Here is a 27,903-nt window from a genome sequence, read left to right on the forward strand (position 1 = left end):
TCATGTCCAAGTTCTGTACTTCCCAGGCAAAGAATGCCCCTTTTTACTTAATTATTACAGTATTTGAGGCTTATCATTCCTGAAAACTTAATGAATAAGAAATTAAAGTTCCTGAAAAACTCATATTCATACCTTCCAGGCAAAAGGCAGAAGCAGAAATCAAGACTTTCCTTGATGAAGTAAGCCATAAGAACAACTTTTTTTTGGATATGAGACACTTGGGTAAGAATTTTTCATTAATTTCTTAATTTTTACTATAATAAATAATCATCTTGATTATTTGTTTTTAAATCCCTGTCTTGACAGGTTTAGATTTAGAAAGCACAATGCTGTATAATATTTTCTGTGTTTGAGAAAGCTTTGTGTTTCATTTGGATATAGAGCATAAATTATCAAAGGAGCGGGATACATACCAAACAAATACTGTAGTTCCTATCTGGCAACTAAAAGAGAATTTGAAATTCAGGCTGTCTGAAATGCAGTGTTACGTCTCAGAAGAATCTTGTCTGAAATTTAAGTTCAATCCAGTTGAGATGTTACAGCAGGTTGGTATTTTAACTTTATTTTTACAATTTATTATCATCATATTTTTAGCATTTTCATTTATTTTCATTTAATACTTTAAGAGTATAACTCACAGTCAGAGTATCCAGTAATGTCAGTACTTGCCTTAGTGTAAATCTGCTTCACTAAAATCTGTAAAAGCATAGCAGTACAGAACTGGAAATCAGGCTTTTTTGTTTCTAATTGAGAGCTTTCCTATTATAACAAGATAAAGAAGTAACAGTAACATATTTAATGAAATAGATCAAATTTGTGAAAAAGCAACAGAAGGCAATTTTGGAATTCCTTACCCTTGAAAGTCTGGCTTTGGAAAGAGAACTTGAAGACTATAAAACAAATGTAAGTTTTCCCTTATAAGTTTAATTAGCAATTTTTTGAGAGAAAATATAATGCAGAGTAGTCGTCTGAGTGGCATTTTTTCATCGCAGGCATTAGCACATTCTTTTGAAGTGAAAAATGGACTTTTCATTGAAATTCCTTCAGCATTACTGTCTTTGGAATGTCCCTACCCTGATTTGAAGACCTTAATTATCAACGAATACCAGAAGCTTGCAAGTGGGTACTGGTCTAAGCTTCAAGAGATGGATCAACAGTTAAAAGTTTTACATAGGTAATGATGTCTCTTTCTGGATTTCTTTTGTTGGCTATACAATAAATAACTATAATGTATTTTGTAATCTATAGATCCTGCAGTTGCCTTTACTGTTAGAGTTGCTTCTGCTATAACCTGAGCAGAGAATAGTTGATGCACTCCCTGGCTCTCTGGGGTTAAGTAGTTGGTAACTGTTTGCACAGCTGAGAGAATTGAGGGAGTCCTTTCAAAAGCTGTCATCTGAAATAATAAGTGAAATGTTTTGTGCGTTAAAGAACCAACAATCTGGTGTGTATCAAATGTCCTCTTCACATGCTTTTGTAAGAAGAGAAATGATTCTTTCTGTATAGTAATTACACTATCAAGTTTATGCCAGAAAAGTACAGTCTTTGTGAGGGAGATCTAGAATGTGTTGGTCTATAAAGCAGATAAATAGGTCCAATCTTTTCACAAATTTTGGATCACTGCAGTAATTGTCATCACAAAGAAATGTAAAAAACATATGTAGCTCTGATTCAGAATAACTGAAAGGAGGAGAGAATTTTCTGTAAATGAGAATGTTTATAGAAAGAACACAGATATGCATAATGACCTAGAAATGTAGCATACCTATATATAAATAGTACAAAGCTTAGCTTTCCTGCTGAGGCTAACTGGAGTCCAGGAGATACTGAGTTGCAGATATTGGACCAGCCTTGACTTCTTTTTGCTATCTAGTGATATTCCCCTGGCTTAGAATGGCATCGGGTTTTAAGAAGACTGAGAATAGGAAGGTCAGCAGAATTGTTTGAAGCCTGGGCAGAAGAAACCGGGGACAGCGGGGAAGTCCCTAGGTTTCTTTGGTAAAACAATAACACGCTGCTTCTAAATCTCCTTCTCTTTCTACATACACCTACAGTGCAGCACTCAAATCTGCCGCTGCTGAATTAGTTCAGGGGTGCTGAAACAGGTTTAAGAGGTTGGATCCCATAGAAAGTGATGTTATAACCTACTTACTTTTTTGTAGAAATTGTCTAGGTATTCTGTAGGTTCTTCTGTTACCTGAAACCTGTATGTTACTACTGTAATGTCCTAGTAGTTATAACATACTTATTAAAAATTGTTCTGATCTTGCCATATTTATAGCATTTATTAAGCAGCAAGTGGCAAATTTACAGCTGTTCCTTTGTTTCTCTCTGATATTTTGTTACAGTTTCTTTTATGGAAGAAGTTGTAACAATCTCTATGAGAAAATATTTGACAAATAACAAATCATTAAATATGTACGAAGTCTTTCTAGTGGTTTTAATTAAAATTGTGTTAGAGTTTGATTAACATAATTTTGGTGAAAATTCATCAGCTTAAATCCCTTGATACACATAGAGTGCGTGCTACTGAATAATAGGCAAACATCAATAGAGACAACCCAATCTATGAAATTGGTTGAAAAAAATCTACCATGGTGTTTTCATTGGTCGTATGCTGGGTTTGAATTTAGGTCTTGAGCTAGCTAAATTTGCACTGATCATTAACATCAAGACTTAAAGTTAAAAATACCATATTTGTAAGGGAAAGAAATTTGGTTGTAGGCATTTAAACATATGCAGTGGTGCTCTGAGGAAATTAAGTTATGATATCTAGATGGGGGGAAAAAAGAAACATATGTAGCTGGAAGAAATACTGGTGGCAGTGGCAGCAATCTGCTGGTGGGATGTAAGGGTAGGACAATTTACCCAATTTGGATCAGCATGTGCCAGGATTGTTACCTAGGAAGGTATGAAATGGTGAATGAACCATCAGCAATGGTAGATCTTGGTCTTTTTTGTGTTTGCCTTCAGGTCTCCAAATCTTTAATGCCTTGCTTATTTATGTTACTGTGATTTTATCCACAACAATGCTAAAAATGTGGTTTTGATTTTAAAAAAAGCAACACTTTGGTCCTGTAGAATTGCTTACTTCCAAGATCTGCTTTTGATACAACACCCAACACTCTTTGTCACCTTTTACATTTATATTGTCTAATTTGCATGACAATATTTTGAGTTTGCAAAGATACAGCCTTGTGATTAAAGTATTCTATAATTCATCAAGCTAACTTTGATCCAGCTAACGCAGATAATACTGTCAAAACTTGAGTGACCGATTTCTGACCTTGGTACATATCCCCTGTACTCTACTGATTGGTACAGCCTAATGAGGCCTTTGCAGTTATTGTCGTTGCTCTATACCTAAAGGTACCAAACACTCTCCTGCTATATGTTTTGTTGGGTTTTTTTTCTCATTTTTGTAATCTGAGAAGTTGCTCAGGAGAACAATATTATTATGTGATAACTTAGTCACTTCGTCTGAGGATTACTTCCCTGTTCTTCCTCTCTTATGTGCTTGAATGTACAGCAAAGAAACCTTAAGTTAATACTAGTCTTCTGGTGTTATGCATCTCATTGTTTAACTGTTCAGACTGTCTGGAACAGAAAATATAGAAAATAGGCACAGAATTTCCAAAGAAGAAAAGTCAGAATAAGATAATATTCTATCTGCTATATTTTTTTGTGTGCTTTTCAGTCCTACTAGAATGCGCATCAGTGTTTATTGGTTTTAGAAACTGAAGAAGAATTTGAGGTTTTTTTCAAGCATAATATAGAATTATAGTGTTTTATAATCTAAATTCACTTACTGCTGCTAAAACACAAATTTTTGTGTTTGGGAAATACTGAAATCCTGAGTTATCCCACAAATTGTGGACTGATGTGTGTGTTATAGCTGGTGATTCTCTAAGCACTATTATATTTTTGCCACAATTTCCAAGGATGTCTGGATTATTTAAATAGCTGAGGGATGAATGGAGTATTGCATATTCAGCACTGTATCCTCTGCAGCATTCTTTCAAATGAACGGGATATTAGGACTAAATTAAGTATATTTAGGCTCTTTTCAGGCCTATTGTGGGGCTGTTTCTGGTACAGCGATTGGCAATGACATAATTAAGAGACAGGGAGGTTAACATCTCTCTTGATGCTATTGTTGCAGTCTGTGTTTCTGCAGATTTCACAAGGCAGCAGTGCATTAAGTGTACGTTGCTGTTGCAAAGGATACGTGGGGATTATAGGGTGGAGAGGGTAGCTCCCCTTCTGAGTTGTTTGTATTCGTTAGAATGTGTAAAGCCAGGGATTAATGCTGGGTAAATCTGTTTCAAAGGAAGCAGCTGCCTCAGGGTTGTTGAATATAAGACAATTGCTGTGTTTCAGTTCTGAAACAAAATAAAGATCTACTGTTTTCTAGTAGAATGGTACATACAAGGAAAGCAAGCACTACATTTAAAATTTGGGTCATGCATTCAGCCTTGTTAGTTTGTCAATATCTTGACACTGAAGATGCCTGCTATTAGCTTAAATATTAATGTAAAATGTGTTGGCACTTTTCAAACTTGTTTTAGATGAGATCTTCCTTTCTGGAATTTTACAAAAGTTTAAGTGAGGTGACATCTTGATTTCAATCAGGCAGGATATTTTGAAATTTTCCATGCATTTAATGGTTACGAATGGTTACTGGGCTGGATCATGCTGCAGGTTTTTTTTTTTTTTTGGCTATTTGTCTATGAACAGCTGACAAAATCTCAGCACAGCTGACAAATTTTGGCACAGCTGACAAACCAAGGCATTGGCAGTCAGTTTGTCCCTACTTACAATGAACTACTTGTAGATCTAGCTATAGCTGATTGCTCCCCAGCGTGTTTTTCACAAACAGTAATTTCTCCATCTTGTTCCTGAGCAGTGCAGAGATTCATTGTTAGCTGGGCATTGGAGAAATATACAAGTCAGGAGGTAACCTTGAGAGATAGAGGGGGTAGAACTGATGCAGCCACTGGTGCATCTGCCCTTGTGTGCTGGATGCAGAGGACACCACCATACTGGCCTTCGGACCACAGAATCTGTGCTTTTGCCTGTTCTCAAGTCCATGGTGTAATGTTTCTTGACCAAGATGTATCTTACTCCGCCTTACTCTTCTTGCAGACAGAAGACTTGTATTTGTTCACAAACCTGTAGCGTCAGAAGTATCTAAGGTAGATTGTTACAAAAGAGAATCTCAACTCTTAGAACTGGCTTATCACTGTCACTAAAATAACATGTTCCAAACAGCACCATACCAAGGTGTATCCGGATGCACAGAAGATGGTTACTGATTTCTTTCAGAAATTACAAGAGGTAGTTCAAAATCCATCCCATAAGCTAGCAAACACTTGCTTAGGATGGCTGGTACTCCCCCTGAGTAAAGGCTAGCAGGGTTTTGTGGTGGTTCTTCTGATAAATAAATAAAATATTGTGGCTGGAAAGACAAGAATGCTAGGCGTTATCTTAAGAAAAATATTGTGTACTCACTTAGTTCAGCAGTTGCAGTGAAAGAGATTTAAATCATAGCAAAAAATAACTAATTTGTGCATTAAAGTTATTTGTCAGAAAGCCTATACCTCAGAATATCAAATTACGACACAGGAATTCTGGAATTAATAAATGAATGGATTTCATAGAAAAGCTCCCTCAGGAGAAAAGGAAGGAATTTAAAACATCAATTTCTGAGGATCAGTTGCAAGATGTTTTTCTTAGAGGCAGTAAATGGTGCAGAAATAGCACAGCTTTCCAATGCCACCCCTGTGTCAAGGCGCTGGGACTCTTGTCTTTGGAGAACTGCATCTGCATTTCAAGACCTGCAGCTTGAAGGTTATAAGACATTACTGCAACTGTTTCCTCTTTGAAGGATTCCTTAGCCCCATTTCACTTTCTAGGGCGCTATTTCTTCTTTAGACTTAGCGTATGGGGAGGAAAAAAAAACCCTCAGCTCAGACGTCTATATTTGTTGACTGTCATGGGAAATTTAAGTATCACCTACTGCTATTCTGCTTTTGCTAATGTGATTTCATTTCTTATGTTGTCTCCAACATTCACTTGTCAGTCACTGCAAATAAACTTTTTGCAGGAGCTAGATTTTTTTCTCCCCTGTTTTGAAGCCACCTCCATTTCTTCTCATGATGGCTGGATTTAATAGCAAACAGCTGGGTCCCGGAAATAGTTTGTAAGATATTTCACACAGTTTATAAGAAGAGAAAGAAAAATAGGTGGAAAGTATGAATAATATGTATCTTCTCTAAGCTTGTAGATGGAAAGCTGTTTCCTTCCACACCTTAATTAGTTTTAGCCTACCAATGAGTCTCCAAGTCAGGATTACTACTATAGTATTCCTAGTCCTAAATCTGTATCTGCTCAAGTGGTGGGAAGCTTTTCTGCATGAGCCTGTGCTGCTGTACTGCAGTACATCCCCACACAGGGGGTGTCTGAAGTGTTGTGTAAGTGGGGAAGTCAGTGGGCCGCAAGACATGGTATGACTTCGTGACACACTGTATACCCTGCTTGCTGCCTCTGGGAGTGCTGCCTGTGAGTGGGCTCTTTTTATGGGAAGTTGGATTGCTGTTGAATTCACTGTTCTCTCTTTAGAGATAATGCTAGATCGTTTCATAAAATCTAGTTTAATGTTAATTACATATGATCATCTCACAAAAATCCTCTTTTTAAATACCTGATATTTCTGCCTGTGTAAGGATAAAGCTGTTCTAACATCTTACTGAATGCAGTGCTATTAAATACCAAGACACCGCTGCTGGCTCAGGAAGTCCAAGAGCTGCCAACAGTTGGAGGCTGCAGGAATTTGGGGGGGGGTGTAGGGTCATATGATTGCAGCCTTTTCATTTTCCCTAGGCTTTTAGTCACTTTTCAAAACAGGTCACTGGGATAAAGAGACCTTTTGGTCTGACTCAGTGTTGCTGCTCGTACATTAATGCTGACAATAAAAGCCTGAAGTTAATCCCTTCAAGGCCAAGAGTTTAGGCTGAGGGTAAAATCTAATCTACTAAATCCAAACCTGTGGTACTCTGCTTCAGTTCTATGTTACTTCTCGCTGCCCTGACTTTCTGAAATACATGAATGCATGCTGATTACTACACCTTCTATTTTAAAAAATTCTGTATCTTATGCCTTGCTGATGCGTTTATGGCTGTCAGAAGATTTTTTTTAAACTAATTCCTCATTTAGCCACATACAGGTATTATCACTTCATTAATTTCATTTTGATCATTTATTTTGGGCTCAGTGGTAGAGACTGATCATCATTTTCCTTTTTCACGTTGTATTTTCTGCGTAGTCTGACTGTTCATTAATGTAATGTATTTGAGGAACACAGTATCATTCCCCAATAAAAAGCCAGCTTAGGAAAGGAACAACTCACTTGAATGATGGCACAATAAATGGTCACATTAGAAAAGCGATATAGGTTTGCTTTGTTTCACTAAAGTAAATCTAAATTTCTCAGCTCTGATCTGACATCCAGTTTACAGGTTCAGGATTGTGACCCCGCTGAAAGGTTAGGCCTTTAAAAATAGACTAGAACCAACCACCTCCTTTTCAAATGTTAAGTTATACTGGGGCTGATTGTTTTGCATTTCTGTAGGAACACTGAATGGAAGGAAGATGATCAGTGGGTTTTTCAGACTGTTATCAATCAGTATCCAAGTGATCTTCAGAGGAGGAGGACTTTGTACCTCGACATGCTGCAGAGATACCTTCCTCACAAATCTAGGCATGATCTGGTCAGTGGTGTTTTAAATATTAGATTAATTATATGAATTCTGATCTAAATTATGTCGCAAACATTTGTATTAACGTGTATCAAAGTTTTTTGTTTTAAAATTTCTTAATTATCAATTTTATTCTACACAGTGAAGGAGGGATGTCCCTGTCTTCAAAATGCATGAACCTGAAAAACCCGATCACTTCTTCACCATGGAGATTTTGTAGTTCCACATACTCTTACAGCCAAATTCACAAAATTAGTTTGTTAGCATTGCTTTTGCTGTACCATTTTATAGTTATGTCGCTATTCTGCTTCTCTTGGTATTTTAATTTTTTTTATGAGGATGTATAGCATTGTTGCACTGTCTAGGAATAGTTATTTTAATTGGTCTGTGGCACATATATAACAGGAAGAGTGGAAAGTTATCTCCTGCTCTCAGGGAGAGGCTATTTTTATATGCATAATGCCTTTCAAATTGATTGCTGATTCCTTTTATATTCCACAGTGAATAAGCACATAGCAGCTAATAGAGAAACCCATTTCAAGGCCAGAACACTTCAGGATGTCATAAGTAAAGCGGGAGTCTTTTTTTATCTCTGCATGTATTTTTAGACCATCTACTTCCTTGTGTTTGAGGAGCACCTAGTGCAAAGGAGCGGTGGTGAAGTGATACTGACAATTAGCATATTTTCACCAAAAATAAAGTTCTTGTGGATTTCAGAACTTTTGCCTGTGAGAACTGGGCTAAAAAATTATGTGCGTTGTACAATGTAAGTATATTTTAAGCATAACCATTATTAATGGATCTCCCTAACTCTTTGAAGGTTCATTTAAAATTTAAAAATTCAAAATTTAAAAATCATAATTCTGCTTTGAATTGATATATCTTAGTATGTATATTAGCATGACAAATACAGAAATGTTAAAACAATACTCTAAGAATCTATTCCTAAAATACTTGTGTTACATCCGAGTGCTAAATTTTGAGCCTTCCATGCCTTCTTCCCTCTGAAGAGCAATGGTTCAGTGGGTAAGCACCGAGTGCTCAATCCAGTAGCAGCTCATCAGAGAGGTCTATTTTTAGAGGTGCAAACTCTCCACCTTGCTTATGAGTGTCTTAGCTGTAGGTGCTTGCTAGCAGGGCTCACCTGAGTTTGTGGCAGCAGCAGTGGCAACGCGCACCAAAGAGGAGCTCCAGAGGTAGTGGTACCACTCTGTCTTCATCCAGCGATGAGCTGATAGGAATATCTGTGAGCTAGGCACCAGATGAGTCAGCATCCCCCTCCCAAAAGCCTGGAAATTCGCATCAGGAATGGTCCCCTTGACACTTGTGAGCAGACAGCCATCTCTGCTATCTCCTTTATCCCTAGCACTTGTACTTTTGGGGATATAACACCGGTCCAAGACTCTACGGCCTCAGTCTATGCAGTCTTACCTGTTACTACTTCTGTCAGAGTCTAGAAGCTTGAATGTCCTCAGGAACCTCACTGAGTAAGGCAGAAGAAGGTGTATTTAAGATTAAACAGTTTTTGTTTGGTGGTGACATTGGTGGTGGCAGTATGCTGCTTGGCAAGCTAAAAATCTGTTTCCAAATTTCCTGTTAAGAATGAAAAAGTGAAGCTAATTCGCGTCTGTACTGCATTTGTGCAAGTCCTTTAATTGGTTTTCTGTTTCACTTTAGACCGTAATTTGCTATGAAGAGCCTCCTCTTGCTAAAAGCGCTCAATATCTCTGAAAACTTATTGAAAGGATCTACTTGTGTTTTATGTATTTTAGGGCAGGAAGGAACTGTTGCATTTAATTTATTCATATTGCAACAGCATTGTTCAGAAAAGAACAGTGGGACATCAGGGTACCATGCGGTACAGGCAAACCGGGAAGGGCTGGAGTGGTATCACTGCTTACCGACACTGGGAGCCTGCAGTGTACCTGGCACCTGACAGAATACTTCTGGACCCTAAATTGTGAATTCCATAGGAATATTGGTGATACAATAATGAAATCAATAATATTCAAGGTTTGCAAAGATGTCTAGAATTATTTTATTTTATTAATACATAGTTTTTAAAACTTTCTGAAATGCTTTACTTTTTTAGATTGTTCATGAGAAAGCTTGGGATGGTTACCATTTCCTTAGGAATCAGCGCAGAGTCTTGATATTAAATTGGGCTCAAGCTAGGAAAGCCTTTTTACTTAAGGCTATGACAACTGTTGCTGAAGCCTCTGCTGTTCACGAGACAGAAGCAGTGTTCGCTAATACCAGACAAAAGCAACAGGAGATTTGTGCTGATCTGAAAGCAAAGGTAGGTTCAGTTATAAATCTAACACATGCAAATCTGTTTTTTTACTGGTAAATTCAAAATGAAGTTAGAGTGTTTAAATGAAGAAAAACTTACTGAAGCTAGTTGTCATAATCCTGTGTTTACTGGCCTGATTGAATTGTTTGGGGAGGTTGGGGCGGGGGGGGGGAAGCAAATTATGATCTGTTGGCAGAGATAAGTATGACTTGAGAATGCTTTCGAAGGTGCTCTGTTTCATTACCAATAGGGATCATTTTTCAAGTGTTGTTGATCCAAGTGTTTCAACCAGCTCTTGAACTTCAGTCTTTTTTTTTTATTAAGAACTTGATTACCTAGCACACTTTAGGCCTTACTATGAGTTTCAGACTGTGGGTATAACCTCTGCATTCTCTGCGATCACATTTATCTTCATGGATTTTGAGCACCATCGAAGAGTTTGAACTGTATTTCAGTATTGAAGAACAAGATCTGTTCTGCAGTTTACAATATGAGAGACTGTGAACAAGCCATAGGAGTAAAGATCTGGCATCATATTCTTTAGGTTCCTTTGTAACATTGGCAAATAACTAAATATTTTTGTTTCTGTTTCTTCCTCCACAAAGTGGCATTGATATGTCTAAAGCTTAGTTCATAATTGCTTTTAACACTAGACTCCTCAGAAGTGGAAGCAAAATGTTGCATTCATCATCACTACCACCAGTTCTTAGATTAATGCTGGTCTGTTTGCAGAGAAATAATTAATATCTGTCTTTTCTTCTGTTTATTTTAAGAATGCTTTCTAAAACCTGAAAAATGGATCCCATTACTTGTTTGCCCTTGTTATGAAGGTTTTGTAATATTTTGAAAGGTGATTTACTGTGTTAAAAAGTGAAAAAAGATAAAAATACCTGTGTTGATTTTGGTAAGAAAATAGAGTAAAATGGGGGGAGCCTGGACACGAAAGTGTTATGATGTTGATGCCTAAGGCATTTGTAAGGGGAATTGCATTTCTGGGCATGAAAGGCATGTTCAGATTTGTTTAAACTACCCTCTGATTTTTCCACTTGCACAGAAATTAATATCTGAAAGGATACTCCGTGTGTTATTCTCACTTTACCAACATTATCCCTGTTGAACCCTTACTTTTCAGTGAAATAATAAACACTTGATTTTGGCTTTCTACAAGGAAAAAAACTGCATTAAAGCCTGTACTGTGGTTAAGATTTTTGATGTTAGTGCTAGTTTTTTGCTATAGTAATAATGCAAAAAAACTTGTCTCCTGTTCCTGGAGCCATCTGTCATAGGGAGGTTTGAATATGAACGCTTTAGGGTTAGGAACTGGGCTTGACTAAGGAGGGAGAACCCCACTTTAACTCCTGCGCCAGGCTTCCCTGGAGCCAAGCGGAGTAAGGAGGGAGCAGTTCTCCAGATTTGGTTGGGGGATTTGGGGTTGGTTGGTGGGTTTTTTTGGGGTGTGGCTTTTCTTTTTTTTAAACCTAGGCTTCCCTTTGTGAATTGCTGTGTGTCTCTTACCTGCACAATTAGAGCTGGAAGGGCCATTTATTCCAGAACTCTGAATTTATGGTTAGTGTTTTTTCTTCTTTTCTTTTTTTTTCTTCCCCACAAAAAGTAACAAGCAAATGTTGGGGTACGTATGTTGTCTCCATGTAGCTTAAGATTCTCACTGATGCATTGAATGTTGTCTGAAAGTTTTTTGGATTGTGACCTCCTGTTTCCAGTAACCTGGAGCTGTTTGAAACTTAAACCTTTCAGGCCTACACTTTTCAAGGGCTGCTTTCAAAGGTGGCTTTGTTAAAATGTTGAAGATTGGAACAAAAACAGGTCATCTGTTTCCCAGAAAAGATGAATGAAAAAGGTACATTTTTTCATGAAAGGAGGATATCATTGTAACCTTGTTTTGATCAGCTTTAGCGCTTTCAGCTGTAGAGGACAGAAGCTGAAATTGGGCAAGGAGCTAGCTCTCTTCCAAAGAAATTACTCTGAATGTATCCGTGGTTTTTGTTTGGATTCGATGGGTATATGCATTTGAAAACTCATACTTCATGCAGTTATCGTTCATTTTACAGACTTATCTTTCTGCACTCCTAAAGTGTGCAACTACAGAATGTCACCCTGTGGAAAGTGGCTGTTGGCAGCTATTGGGTGAAAAATAACTGTCAGTCTAGTGAGTTAATTTACACCAATAAAACCCCATCCTGAAGAGAATCTGTAGGGTGGGGTAAAAAGTGAATCTGTCTCTACAGGAATGAGTGTAGGACTGGAAATTGGGGATTAGGACTGTTCTCCCACTTTTTCTTTTTGGCTGTTAATTATCTCAATTTTTCGCATTTCAGTAAGTTTAGCGTAAGGAAATCTTACTTGTATCACTTCGCTAGAGGGAAAATGTAGTTGCGCTAATGATTTAGCTGTATAGTAGACTCCAGGTGTGCTTGTGAAGAGTGTGTATTCTGAATGTGAGAGATATAGTTCTCCTTTACACCAGCAGGTTTCAGAGGAAGTCGTAGCATTTATATACCTATTAACATCAGCTGTAAAATGAAGTTATGACACACGCTGTAAGATACGTAAGCAGCTCTAGAAATGCAGAGAATCGTTAGATCCATTTTGCAGACAGAATATGCAGAAATACATTGAAATCAAAATGGATTGTTTAAGCAGCTGTTAATGAGAGAGTGGGAGAGGAGTAGACTCTGAATATGACACCTGTCTTAACTTCCAGTCAGTAAACCATTTAGCTTGTTTTACTTACTTGGTTTAAAGGGATATTTTTCTGTAAATTTCTACGCTGCTTTAAGTTTGTGGGGTTTTTCAAAAGAGTTTTTCTTTCTCTGTGTGAAAATTAGTTTGTTCCTAATTGTGGTACAGATTGAGAAATGCAAAAGAGAAAGAAAATAGTCATATATGCCAGGCTGTGCACTTTTTTTATGCTGCAATAACCACATGATATCACCTAACTCATATAGTTCTTTTCATATGTCAACAACAAACCAAAGATGTAGCAAACAGACTAAATAATACATTATTTAAACGTCTTTTAAATGCCCTGGAAGCAACTATGCCATCAGTGAGACTCTAGGCCTTGTGACTGGCAAGAGGTGATAACAGTTAAAAAGTAAAGCAGCAGAGAAGTTCAATTACTGTTTATCACAGAATGCCAGGTTGGCAGGGACCTCAGGGATCTCCTAGTCCAACCTCTCTAGGAAGAGCACAGTCTAGACAAGACGGCCCAGCACCCCGTCCAGCCGACTCTTGAAGGTGTCCAACGTCGCCGAGTCAACCCCTTCCCTGGGGAGATTATTCCAATGGTGACTGTCCTCACCGTGAAAAATTTCCCTCTGGTGTCCAATCGGAATCTCCCCAAGAGCAACTTGTGTCCGTTCCCCCTTGTCCTCTCCATGGGACCCCTTGTAAAAAGGGAGTCTCCACCTTCCTTGTAGCTACCCCTTAAGTACTGGTACACGGTGAAGAAGTTGACAAGGGACAGTTTGTTAAACTGTGGTAACTCCATTTTGTGTGGGCTTTTTTTTAATTCTTCTGAGGGCACTATCACGACTGCATGCTTAATCTTAACTACTGGGCGTAAATTGCAAGGTTCTGGTTATGGGGGCTGCAGGCGTACCCTGCATGGGAGGAGACCAGGGCTGACTTGTCAGCTCTGAGATCCATTTAAACAACCCATTGCACCCCAAAACTTCAACCAAGCAAAGGACCAAATAGTGCCTCAGCCTGAGACATATCTTGTTCTTTTACCTGTCTGCTAGGTTTATCAAAGCTTGTAGGATCTTAAGTATGTTTGAGACATACACTTAACTGTCAAATTTAGTTGAAATTGTCCAGTGATCCCCAGAACTAGTTGAGGATGGATAGTTGGACAAGCAGAAAGCTCACCCTAACCTTATACTCTTAGGAGAATTATCTTCCTTTTTCCTGGAAAGTGGCACCTCAGGCAAGCAAAACAATTTGCATTAAGATTTTGCAGAAGTAGTAAAGGATCAAAGGAGCTCTTCATATGACTGCAGAAGGAACTCGAAGAGATAGTACTACGTATAAAAGGACAGCAAATTTAGCCAAGTAGTTGTAAATAGAAATGCAGCTTACTTAAGGTTACGCATGTGTGAATATTTAAGCCTACATAATATTTGAACATGTTAATAAAATGTTGACACTCCCGTTGTCAAGAACAGAAAGATGTTCTGAATAATGTTGACTGAGAAGAGAGAGGAAATACAAGGACAAGCTGTGAGAAGCAAAGTGTTCACACAATGTCTTGAGCAAAGGTGGTGTGACATGCTTTCAGCTCCAGGGAACCAAAGCCGATCCTATATTAGATCACAAGTTTTATAGGTACCAATCCTACCTGTCGTGATTAAGTTTCTGAACTGAAAGTAATGTATCTTACTCTTCAGGTTGTGACTGAGGATTATGCTTAAATGCTTTCCTCATATCGCCCTTTCAGATTTAAACACTTTTATAGCTGAAGAAAATGTCTACATTTCTGTTAATAATCAAAACAGTTACATTTAACAGCTTCCTGATTTTCAGATGACAATTTTTCTATAGGTGGACGTGGAATTTTTTTAATGTAACAAAATTAATCCTAGTGCCAGTAGCCTTGCTTTTCTCCATTATTTCTTGCAGACATTGTAGAGGTAGCCTGTGGAGCACAAGCTGCTCAAGAGTACCAGACAAAAATCTACTAGGGATGTGAACTTCCAGTGTTTTTCTAATCGCAGCCAGAACGAGGTTATCTTCCAAGATTAACAAACTTACTTGCAAGTGCATTATTTCTTAATTACCCCATTGCCAAATGCTCTAATACTGGACTTCTTGTGGGTCCTGTGTAAGTCAGTTAGACGGAGAATACTGTCTGCTTGTGCCATTTGCTCTTTTGTCATTCAAGACCCAGTGGAGTCTGTTCTTGAAGATTCCCCAGTCTAGAGAAGGAACAGGTTTTTAGAGTTGAAAGGTATTGGAGACTTCAGACCACCATCTGTTAATATCACAATGGTTTATGCTGTTGATGTACATGTTGATGTCATAAGTAACTTCATGTATTAACTGTGTGGTCTCAGGAGGTGCTGCACTCTCAGTAAAAGTAATACAGGCAAGTTCTTTGCCATGACAGTAGAGCTAAGTCTTGTCCCAAGGAAAGTGAGCGTCAGTCTTGCTGCTGGACTGCTGAGTGACCTGCTGTTTCGGAGTGTTTGCTGCCCTATAACCTCTGTTGCAGAGGGGATGTTGGGTTTGTGTGTTTAAGATTAGGTGTTAGCGTGGATTTTGAATGCTTAGAGTTCGTCATGAAGCTAACAGCCAGCAGAACTTTAAGCATTGTATCTCAGAGCACAGACAGAAGGGTCTCTGATTGGCGTGTTGCTTAACCTGCTGGCAGGAGATAGCAACTCATTGCTGCAGCTCTCTGGACTGCTACCACCAGCACAGGAACCAAAACATGTAAACAGCAATGATTCTTGCTAGGAATATTTCTGCTTGATCGTGATATTAAATATGAAGCCTCCCTTGTAAATCTGAACTTCCTTCCACAGTAAACTAGTAATCAACACATTTGCTATTTTAAAAATTCATGTTGGTTCATAATGTAACTGACACACAAGAAAAAGAAAACAATATATATGACACATAAAAGGACTTTCTAAATTTAAAAAATGATGGCTTTTTCACATTGTCTTGACAAGCTCCCCCCGCCCTGTAATATTTTAGACTCCAGGGAACTGTTCTTAATACAAATTTTAATTTTTTCCCTTTTATAGGCTCTAGTATTCACACCCTGAGGCCACCTGTCTCATCTTTCCTTTTAGGAATATATGCATAAGCTTTCTGTTCTGATTTTATTTCCAAGAATAACACTGTTGTTATTTTGTAATTCAATGTGTGGTGGGTTTGATTAGTGCAAGGTTTGTGTTTTTTTAATTTTCACTTCATACAATTATACACGAGTAGCAGGTCTACTATACACGTCTGTTTCCTTGGAGATGTCAACTTTGTTGGGCAAAATTTGCCTGTAACTTCCAAAGTCTTGGCAAACAAGTCCTTAACTGGAAATAAGGAAATCCACAAGACGCCCACAGCACAAGTGTAAATCTACTCTCCGGTAGCTGTGCTGTGAGTTCTGCATGTCTGAGAGCTGTTGAAACTACTGCACATTGGCATATGTTACCAGTAGATCCAGTGTTCCTAAATTTTATGCTTTTCATCTATGCCCAAAGCACCTATAAAGAGTTTATCCAGCCATTGCTTCCTGCCGGTATTGGGGTTGCTCTGCAAATACTGTGGAGGCTCACGTGTTTGGGAAAAGCTGTAGCAATTCTGTCCTGGAGATGCAAACATTTACAACATGTGTTCATTTCCTTCTTCCTAGTCCCTAGCGGAAAGCCTTAAAAGTTTGAGTAGTTGAAGGAGGGTCTGTAATGAGAAGCGGTAGGTGAATGCAAGTAAGTTTGAAAACACTTTTTTTAAGTAGTTATTGAATAGATATTTCTGTATAAGTGGCTTCAAAAAAAATTGGTTTAGTTTTGTAACACAGACTTCTATTGTCCTGTTCCATTTATAAAATATTCCAGTCTGAGGGATTTATTACCCCATTAACCCAAGTGGAATTTATGTGCTTAACTTCTGTTAACCTTAATAGAAATTATCTGGGTGAATCCTTGTTCTTATATGGGAGACTAGGTCTTTAATTTTTTTATTTTCCTCTACATTTCCTTCCCCCTTTTCTTAAAAGTCTTTCCTTTTTTATCACCTTAGAATAGAAGGGGGTTGCTCAGGCAAGAGACATAGATCAGCATGCACTACTTCTGTCTGAAGTATTAATGACTAAGCTATATTGCAAGTGAAGAGGCTATACTGCTGGTAACGAAAGTCACCTTTAAGTGAGTTTTCCATGGTAATCTTCCAGTAATCTCAGTTTGACTGTCCTCTTTGGCCAGTTCTATAACAGATAAAAATTTATTAAATCGTCATCATTGATTGGATGAAGTGTCCGTTAGGAACCGAACTGAGAAGAATATCCTTACTGAAGACCAGATGTTGCAATCCTGTCATTCCTCTAGCCCATAACTTTTTATCAATCACCTTTTACATCTGTGTTGCTTAATTCTGTTTTTCAGGACGACTAGAAATGCATAGCTCTAAACCAGCCTTTTCTCTGTAAACAGAATTCTTAGGTCACCAACTTGTTCTGAGGCTGTGGTCTTTATCTTAAAAACGTGAAGGAAAAATGTCATGGTTGACGTGGTTTGAATCTAGACTTGCGATTAAGAGGCACTTTTTTCCCCCCTCTCTGCCTTGTGGCTTCCACCTGAAAAAATGAAGAGGTATCTCTGACTTACCATAAATGGGATAACTTCCAATTCCATATTCAGCAAGAAACAGGGCAGAAAAGCTGGGTAGAGAAGATGATGACACAATGAGGTTGGGAAGGAGGGTAAGAAAGGAGAGGAGCTAGTCCTGGCAATAGCAGTAGATCAGTCTGGTTATCTGAATGGTGGACATTTCTTGCTGTGCTTTTGGACTCTGTTGATTCCAAGCTTCCTCTTTCTTGTGAACTTCAAATGAGCGCAGTGTAAGTAGCTGTAGGAAAGCCGTAGGTGACCTAGAGAACTCTAGCCTGAATAATCCTATGGATGGGGAGTGGGTGCAGGTTCCCATGCAATTTGATGCTTATCCTTTCCAGAGCTTATTTTGTAGCTCTGAATGACCACTTAGGCTCCATCTGGACAAGTGGAAAAGCTGCTGAACTTGTTCTGGTTTTGAGGGTCCCTTCAGTAGCTGAACATGGAGCTTTGCCGCACAATAGGAATTTTATTGCTACTTATACCAATTTTTGGCACAGATGACATGCACAATACAACACTGAGCTCAGGAGTCTGTGCTGTCCCAACTGTGGCACGTGAAACAACACTCATGGCTATGACTTGTTGGGCTTTCACATGCACTTTGCAGAGCAACCAGTGAGAACTGTGTGGCAAATGTGGGTAGATGCATTCTGTGATTCCTTTTTTTATGCTTAGGATTTTCTTTTAATACTGAATTCCTTTAAAATAGTACTTGATCTCTAGTCACCTTGTAATCACATCTCAACATTTCTGACCATGCAACCCTGACTGCTGCAGCTGCTGTTGCTTTCGGTTGCGTGGTGATGCCACCGTGAAAATACTGGTTCTTTTGCCAGTGCTGGAACAGCATTCTGTTGCATGCTTCCTCAAGTTACTCGTTCAAAGTTTGCAGTACTACTTTTGCTGTGTAACATCTTCATTTATGAAGATATTTTTCTTTAAGAGATGCCCTAAAATTTTTTCCCCAGGCATTCTTAGAATCAGTTGTGAACAGTCTAAAGAAGAAGAAAAACCTGCAAGCTGTAACAAAAATAAGGAAAGGTGTGCAGAAATGTTTGAGATTAATAAAACTTGGGGAGATTCTGAAAGCATATTGGGCTTGGGTCATTTTATAAGGTTGAAAGAATGAGCTAGAGAGAATCAAGGTGGGGATATAAGAGGATTTTCTTTTTGTGCCTTTAGTTAAGACAAACAATACTGACTGCATCACATGATTATTGGGAATTCGTGTCTAGAATTTGAATTCTAGCAGCTTATTGTATCTGCACAGTGTAGCCTGCAAGAATACCAGTGTCATTTTGTGGCACCGTTCCTCTCAGTCATTTCATGTTCTTTTGGTTTGTACTGTATTTTTGCCTTAGTTTTCAAAGGCTAATTCTACTCCTTGCGTGACCCTCTCTATACCAGACAGTGTCCTGTGTTCCTATTTATCTAGCTACGCAGTTTAGCTGCTAGAAGGAGCCTGAAGCTAACTCTCATATCACCCTAGGCAGCTTCAAGATCTGTTTATAATGTAAGTCAGTGTTGCTTAAAGAGAAAACCTTACATAGTGCTGTGTTACCATGTGCTAATTTAATGGGAATTCCCAAGGAAAGTCTCTCAAAAATTGTTTTGTCATTAAAAGAGATGTATCTGTAGCATTAAGTATGTGGTAGATACATTATTGCTATTCAGATGTTAGAGTGAAAGAACTAATTTATTACTTTAATTAGTTTGTAGTGTACTTTACATTATTGTAATATGCAGTATTGAAATAATGGACTGAAAATAGGTATGTATGCATTCTGTTCAGCAGAGCAATTTAATAATTCACTTGGCAAAAGCTCCTCTAATAATACACGAGCTGTGAAATGTACTTGAAATGCTGGTTGTAATTAAAAACTTTCAGAACTTAACGTTGGCAGTGCTTGTACTGCTAAAACGTAAGCTTCTTGTGAAACAGGGAATAGGGATCCAGTTTTCAGTGTAGTTTCAATATTGGTTTAACTACTAGAATTTTTTAAATATTTAAACAGAACATTTGCTGTTGACACAGTAAACTCTGCTCTTCTGATTTTTGCACTCGTAGGAATGAAAGAATGCGATCAGGAACACATTAATTTTTTTGTGCATTCTGTGGTCCCAAATTACTGCCTCAGTGAATCAGAATTATTGTTCGGGATTTTTTTCTTTTGTTCTTCAGGTCTGCATACTGCCTCTGGAGGAGCACCTGATGAATACAGTGGGTTTTCTTGAAAAGCTTAAGTGGTAGAAATGCTGGAAATCCAGCGTCAGGCAGTCACTTTTAAACCGCAAAATATTAAAAGTATGGAAATGCATGCCACAGAGGTTCCTCAACTATTATGCTCCATTTCACTGCCTGCCCGTTATTGTTTTGTTTTGCAGCATTGCCCAGAGGGTCTCGGATAGGCTTGGGTTCTGACAGTGCCGTGTGTTGTACAAACTCACAGTAAAGTGTAGCTTGCAAGGTAATTACAGATGCAGGCTGGGTTTCTGTAAGGCAGTCCACTATGTCCTTTGTTATCATGAGTTAAGATGGTCTAACTCCTGATTTTTGAACTTGTGACAATATGGACAGGGGACTGGTTTGGGAATCTTTTCATTTTGGCCCCTGCCGTCCCCTGGGCACAGTACTCCCTTGAGAAGTTCCACTTCGTAGGCAGGTTGGCCCACAAAGTAAGTTGAGGCCATGGGACTAGAACTGCTGTCTAGCAGAGAGATGTTTTAATGCTTGAATGTGGTTTAAAGAGCGAAGTATATTGGCATTTGAATCAGCTGCTTAATGCTGATTTTTTGGTATTTCTTGCATAATAAAACACTTAATTTAGCTCAGCTCTGTTAAGAACGTTTTATCCTATATGGCTTTAACTCTTCATCTGGGGAAGACGTGGCATAATGCCAACCTACTGAATCACAATATTTTACAATATTTTGCAAACAGTGCTTTTCTGTGTTTTACCAGTTGTTCCTTTTTTGTTGCAATTATGAATCATTTTTTAAAGGAAGCGACTCTTCTTTTACCTGAATGAAAAGGCATGAGTTCGATAAACATGGGAGGGGCAGGCATAATGTAAACTAACTTCATATGCTGCCTACAGAAAAGACTAAATGGGTATTGTGCGAAAGTATAATACAGTGAAACTTTCCTTCTGTCATTTTCTTACCCATTTTCTTGATTGGCAATGGGCTCGTGTATTCAAAAAAACTAGCTAGATAAAAATGGAAAGCAGATTCTACCCACTGAGTAAATAGGTGTGTTTAGCAGCGATTTAGGGCAGCGTCGGTGCCACTGTAGAAGGTAGTGGAGATATGCACTGAATTATTGGCATATCAGTTTGGTCTGGGGAACCTCTTTGCCTGATTAATGTTTTGTCAGCTGAATGAAGTTATATATTTGATGCTTGGTTATGCTCACTTGTTTGTGCAAAACCTCTTGAAAATCTAGATTTGTGCCCCAATATTGATTTCTGACTTGAATCAAAAGGCTTTAACAGAAGAGCTCTGTGAAAATAACTAGGGAAGGTGATTATGGCCTGTCATGAGATCGGTGTGTAACGTATGCCGTGCAAACAACAGCTAATCAAAATGGATGAATAAGGAGGCTTGAGATGATTTTAGACTGGATTAGTCTCTGTGTCTGCCTACTGCTTTATTGTTGTGTGCTTTCCTTCAGTCAGTTGTCATCTTGACAGACTCTTTGCTGGGCCAATTCTGTTCTTGACATCCATTTCCAGTTAGTAGTTCCCCTGAAGTATCAGTTAACTGCAGCTTTTTTTGAGACCAATTTAATGGACTCACTATGCTATATAATGGTTGCGATCAAACAACTAAAAACGATCCCTGGTTAATAGGTAAATTAATATCTAGTGAAGACCAGTAAAGGATCAAGAGGGTTCTCAGACTTGGAGGAAACTTAAGCTGCATCGTGTCATGAGCCCGCTTACATTGGCGTATATGTCATGATTGGAGAGTCTGGAAGGAGCGTGAAGCCAGATGTAGGAAAGCACAAGCTTAAAAAAAGGCAATCTTTCTGTTACATGGTTTGATTAGTACTTCATTTCAGTTCAGAAAAATCTCAGTGATGTTATTACAGAAGTTCAAAGTGTCTTTGAATGCTTCTGCAGTTCACTCAGATTGGAGCTAGAATGGACTTTTAGTAGATTTCATTTCTTATTTGTTGTTAGATTTTAAAGCCTGGTGTATATATGTTTGCTTCAGTCTGTTTCAGAAACAGTGCAAGAGAGGTAGAAGACTGCATGTTCTTCCACGTTTGTTTTCAAAACATTCCGTTTTTTAGTGTAGCAAGTGAAGAGTGACTGAAACAATTTAGCATTTTAGATTCTTTTACGGCTGAAATGCATGAGCAGACTGTCGAAATTGCTAAATCAAAAATTTCTATTTAGACAAAGACCCTGTACTTCAAGTTTTGCAGCGTGTGGGGGGTTTCATTCAGGTATTACAGCTATGCTCCAGAAAATAAGGTCTTATGAAAATTGATGCCTTCCCTCGAAGTCTCTTAGCTGATAGTCTGGTCATCTCATGTAATCCTCATTCTATTTTTAGTATTGTTTCATGTTTCTGTTTAGACGGATGGCAGGAAACTGCAATTGGATGTTTTCATTAAGTGTGATACACATTCTTCTGCTGACACTTCCCTTGCAACTTGATTGCTTCAGGATGCAAAGCTGCTATGGATTTCTTTGCCCACTGGTGGTATTCTTATTCCTATATGGCTTAGAACCAACCAGTTTGTCATCCCCTCTTCATGAGACAGGCCCAGACCTGCTGGCTTCCTCTGTAGGATCCATCTAATAAACCTCTGCTACATGGCAATTTTTTGCTTAAGTTCTCATTTATCCATTCATTCTTGCCAAGCTAAGCAAACTGTTTAGACCCCGTCTAGTGCTGAACTTGTCAGCATCAGAACTCTAGAAAACCCTGAAATAGAGGTCTGAATACATCTTGCTCCTCATACTAGACTGTTCCCCACCTTCAGTGGCTCTCTTCAGAACTTGGGAGAGTTAAGACAACTCTCCCAAGAAAGTGTGTTAGATCCTCTTACCTGCTTCTTTCCTGCCTTTTTGGTAGTGCCCCTATGCTGAACTACATTGTGAATCCTTGCTTTACATATTCCTCAAGAAAATGCATTTCTGTTATGCCTAAAAACATAGCTAAATGCCTGATTCTTTTTCTTGGAACTTGCTTAAATCTTCCATCATCTGAAAGACAGTGGACAGCAGAGAAGACATTCCCAAGTGAATGTCTGGACACTGGAAGAGAGATGCCGCTGCTCTTGGTGATTTTTCAAGTGGAACGGCTACAATGTCAGGGAATGGGAAGACCCTGGTTCAAGTTAGTCTAGAAATGAGGATGTTATTTTTAATTTTGAGGACAGCCAGATACAGGTCCCTGCCTCAAACTGTTTCATTATTTCTTTCTTACTGGAGCGAGTCCAGTGAAAGAAGGGTCTGGAGCACCTCTCCTATGAGCAAAGGTGGAGAGAGCTGGCACTGTTCAGCCTGGAGAAGGGGAGGCTGAGGGGGATCTCACCAATGCAGATAAATACCTGTAGGGAGGGTGCCAAGAGGGTGGAGCCAGGCTTTTGTCAGAGGCGCCCAGAGACAGGGTGAAAAGCAACGGGCACAAACTGAAACACCTGAAATTCCATTTTATCCGTCACTTCTCTACTGAGAGGGTGGATGAACGCTAGAACATGTTCCCCAGAGAAATTGTGGAGCCTCCACCCTTTGAGGATATTTAACCTTGATTTGACATGGTCCTGGGTAACCAGCTGTAGCTGACCCTGCTTGAGCAGGGGGGGCAGCCTAGGTGGTCTTGAGAAGTCCTGTCCAACTGCAGCTGCTCTAATCCTGTTTTCTGCAGCCTGAAATAATTTTAACCATAAACACAGCTTCATATTCCTGTTTACAGAATAAAGAATTAAATGTGGATCTCCCACAGCCTGGGTAACAGGGCTCAAGGTATTTATGCTGAGATGTGGCAGTCTTGATTAATCAAGTCATTAAGTAAAAATTTGGAAGCTATTTGGAACATACTGCTTGAATTCATTAGTGTATTTGGGATGACAAAAAGTATGATATTCATGGAGGGGAAACCTAGTACTGAGCAAAAATTTTTGCCCAGTACTACTTTTAATAACCTGCTTTGAGGGAATTAAGGTAAGCGATTCGTATGCAGGATATATTCAAGTGGGACCAGTCGTATTTAGTTCTCTTTTCTGAAAAAATGAAATTATTTAATGCAGATGCTTAGAGCTAGTTATATTACAGTACTTATGTCTAAGGATTATTTATTTTAATATGTCATTTTTAACTGATGGAAAATTGAGGGGCGGTGGGAGAAGGTGCTCTGTGTGTCCCACAAGTGCTCAGTGTGCTCCCCAGTTCTTACAGAGACTGGCAGGTTAAAGGATCTGAGGGGGTGGCGGGGGCGGTGCTCTTTTCTTTTTAGGTATTAAAGGATAGTTTTACCACTTGCAAAGCAGCACTACCACATATTATTTATTATTAATAATACTATTTTTTTTGAGATCCTGTTAGGGGAACACTTTCAAAATTTTGAGGAGAAAGATCATATATAAAGAGTAACATCTGTGCTAAGGAACACTGCAGTAACATTTTAAATTTTTCTTTCCATACTGTAGAAGTTTCAATTCCAGTCTGAAATAATTTTTGGAAGAATTGCTAAAAGAAAAATAGCTGTTTCTGTGCTGTCTGCCATTACATTACTGCACACTCAAATACATATGGAGATGTGCAGTTTGCATATATGTACCCTAATTGATCCTCTTGCATGTTGCAAGCATCCATGCCAACTGCAGTTTCTATGTGCACGTGTTTACATTCCCTCCTTGCAAACCATCCCACTACTTTTTTTGACGTTCATTCACACACAAAAAGACACACTGGGTGTCTTGTAGCACAGATAAACTTATCCCCGTTTCTAGCCACCTGTCCCATAAAATAATTAGCAGTATTGTCCAAGTAAGGTGGAGAGGGAGAGAAGTAGGGAGGTTTGGGTTTTCAGAACCTTGTGCCTTTTTCTCACTGCCCATCCCAGTCACGAGGATAATTTCTGACTTGGCCCTTTGCTCTCTTCCTGTAAAACATTTATTTGGTGAAGATGGCTGCTTCATAGCTTTTTTTTTTCCCCTAGAAAGCAGAGAAAGGAGATTTCACAAGGTAAAATACAGTTATGAACAGGCATCCACTGAGAATTAGTTACAGGAATGGAAGAAAAGAGGTTAAAAAGAGTTTAATGCTCAGCTAAATAATAATTATTAACTTTGGGAATGGAGTTGAAGCTGGGAAAAGTTGTATGTACTCCAAGAGAATAACAGTGTAAATGAAAGTTGCTTGAAGAACCCCAGAACTCAGTAGTTTTATTAAAAACATGGAAAAAACACCAGTTAATGCTTGGGTATGGTAGCAAACTGCACTGGACTTTTAAAGATAAACTCAGGTTGCAGGAGGCAGAAGTAACTGTTGGTTAGTCTGTGTGCATATAGCCTTTGTTACAGGCAGACTCTCTCTTTAACAAGCTATCTTTGAATCTGTTAATAAAGAGAGAGTTTAATTTTACAAGCACTGTAAAATTTGATGTTATTTTCATGTTGTTACTTTGCCTGCACTACATGAAAAGTCATAGCAGTGTTTAGTCTTTTGGGACTCTTGCAAAGAACAAAATATAATTGTTATTTAAGCAAAGAAGCAGGGCAAACACGGCATCCCTCGGAGATGCAACTTGCTGAGAACCCTGGATCACAGGGAGCGCTGGATTTGTGAACCAAAACGTTTCACAAGCACAGGACAGAAGAATTAACAGAGTCTGTGCACACAGCTAGTGAAATGTAGTAGAGGTGGAAAAAATACAAGTAAAGTATTTTAATATCTTAGTATTAAAGTACTTATTGTAGTATAGAAAACCAGATGAAAAATGGCTTAAATGCTTGTTCCTTTGAGGAATACAGAGTTCTGTTAGCACTTGACAAATCCATTGCAAAAAGGAGACATTGTTAATCCTATTGAAACCAGCGTGAAACAGATGAGCATGCAACTGCTCTTGACAGCACCAAGGTAAATCAGGGATCCCCACTGACTGAGAACAGTGTGCTCAAGAACACTGACCATAAGTCTCAATACGTTACCAGTTACTGAGGGCATGTTGTCCTGTTTAACCAATGCAGTGTGTCGGGAACATGCCAAGAGTGATTTTTGGCACGTTGAGCTAAGTGATCCATCCCGCCCCTGACACGCTTTGTTAAGAAGTGCAGCAGACCCTGTACCGAGAGGGGCTGGGGAGCCGGTTCCTGCTGTGCCCGGGAGGCTGCCGGGCAGCGGAGCTGCAGCTGGTTCCTCTCTTCCCACAGAAGAGCAGGATGTCGTGTGTGCAAGACCATTCTAGGCACTGGTCATGACCCTTGAACCAGGTGGCAGGGATCCTAGACTAATCTTGCATGGTTGGAAAGCTGACAAAAGGTGAAGTCTCTGTCACTGCAGTCCATTGATTTCCGCAGAGTCCTAGTTGGAAGCTAAGTGCTGTTACAGAAATGCCTGAGTTGAAGGATGCGAGCGGGCTCTGGTCTGTTAGCGTTGGTCTCATTCATTCATGGGTTTGTTAAGAAATTTACGTGTTATTGAAAGTCTAAGGGCTGAAGGGGAATTCAATATCTGAAGTTACCAAGATGCTTTTGGTAATTTTGCCTAAAATCTTTTCATAGGTGATTTTATTGCATATTACGCCAGTCAGCTGTGAATTGCACATTAACATGAGGAAAGGTGGTGCTTACTAAATGATTACGTATTGCTGATAAGGTTATAAATCTTAGTTTGTAAATGGATTACATGGGTTTCCTTCCCAGTCTCAGCTTGGCAGGATCACAGTATTGCACAAGTCTGCTGCAGGACCATCTTTTCAACCGTTTCTTCCAGGTTCTACAGTGGAAAGCACAGCAGGAAGAGGCTGCTAAACTAGAAGCTGCTGTAGCTGCCAGAAGAAAAGAAAAGGAAGATGAGAAAGACAGGCTACAGAAAGAACAAGAAATGATTCGCAGAGCTCAGGAGAAAGAAAAAGTATGAGAAACTCTTATATGTTTTTGCATATGTTAGTGTGCACAATTGCCTTTAAAATCTTTAACAGATCTCACTACCTTGTGTTCTTGTAAAGTATTTAGTATGGAGATGAGCAAATGGTTAGTTGAGTCTTGCTACTGTCCATTTTAGCTTCAAAGCTGCCTGCTCTTACACACCAGTTATGTTACTTCATTACGTTTCTAGAAAAAAAATTATGTACACACATAAGTGCCGGACTATCTCCATGTCACAAAAATCAACACAGAGGCACTACTGCATTTCTAACTCTTACAGATTTGTGATTTTTAGCAATGTGGCAACGACTACGAAAGCTTCCAATGCTGCAGTTAAGTGTGCTGCAATGCAGCAAAGGAGCCTTACAGTATATTGTCTGCAAGATAGCGCACTGCACTTTGCAGCACAAGGACCTTAAAAGTGGGCCTGAAGCACAGTGGTGACGTTAACTATTTCAGGGTATCAGAAGTCTGTGTTACATTTTTTTGAAGTACTTATGTGGTGACCAACTACTTGGGAAATTGCTTTGATGCATAAGTCTAAACTTCAGCTTAATAGAAAATCAGAAATCCACTCTAGTGAATGCAATGCTTTGAGAAAATCAAGGTGTGTCACATGTGTATTTGTGTTGACCTTTTTATTTGGATGATATTGCAAAAATCCAGGGGGTTGTTTTAATAGAACTTTACCTCCTTTTCTGATTATTTTTTGTACTAAAATCTGGCATGCTTAGAGTCCAACTCACCTGTGGTGTATTTAAGACTGCATGATTATTTCTGGAAAAAAGTCGGAGAATGTAATAAATTCTTATTGCTTTGTCTTTCAAATGCTGGTAAGTAGATAGTCTCTTTAATGGGACTACTCATGCTAACATGTTTTCAAGAAGGGTCACTAAAATCTGGGCTCTTACAACATGCCCGTTAGAAGCAGAGTTAAGAAAACAGAGCTAAACTGATCCAAATAGAGCATTTTCATGATGTAGATGAATGCTTTAGTGACATCAGTGTGTCACACAACAGAAAGCTTGTGCAAAAGACAAAAGAAAACAAAATTTTTATGTATGTTGTGTTTCTCTCTAGATTTTGCCTTTGTGTCTTTATTTCTGTGTAACATGCCTTATTGGGACCAAATGTCTGCTGATGGGACTACAATGTGGCCAGTTAGACACACTATAATTTGATGGATTCTCATGTTGGTAGAGGTGTCTATTGTACTGATATTCCTTGCAGGGAAAAAAACCCAAACACAAAACTATCCATACTTAGAGCAATTTGATCAAGTTGTTACTAAAACAGTTTACAACACTTACTAAAAGCAGAAAAGAAATTTATAATGGAGCAAAATAAATTACTCACAGGCAGATGAAACTAACTGCCTTCGCAGAAGAATGA

General features: G+C 38.8%; 1 protein-coding gene across 11 annotated transcripts in view; it reads left to right on the top strand.

The window, feature by feature from the left end:
* Positions 1-27,903, top strand: part of CCDC148 (coiled-coil domain containing 148) — a 78,129-nt gene that overhangs the window by 30,989 nt on the left and 19,237 nt on the right. For 7 of the 11 annotated variants that reach the window (XM_075092691.1, XM_075092687.1, XM_075092694.1 and 4 more), the window contains 7 exons: positions 140-222; positions 382-545; positions 808-903; positions 993-1,174; positions 7,631-7,769; positions 9,850-10,056; positions 26,357-26,497. In XM_075092691.1, coding sequence (XP_074948792.1) covers positions 140-222; positions 382-545; positions 808-903; positions 993-1,174; positions 7,631-7,769; positions 9,850-10,056; positions 26,357-26,497 — 1,012 coding nt within the window. The remainder of the gene's footprint in view (positions 1-139; positions 223-381; positions 546-807; positions 904-992; positions 1,175-7,630; positions 7,770-9,849; positions 10,057-26,356; positions 26,498-27,903) is intronic. The other 4 variants (XM_075092693.1, XM_075092692.1, XM_075092697.1 and 1 more) reach the window with 1 other exon arrangement.

The sequence above is a fragment of the Phalacrocorax aristotelis genome, chromosome 5, assembly GCF_949628215.1.
Source record: "Phalacrocorax aristotelis chromosome 5, bGulAri2.1, whole genome shotgun sequence".
Taxonomy (NCBI): Eukaryota; Metazoa; Chordata; class Aves; order Suliformes; family Phalacrocoracidae; genus Phalacrocorax; species Phalacrocorax aristotelis.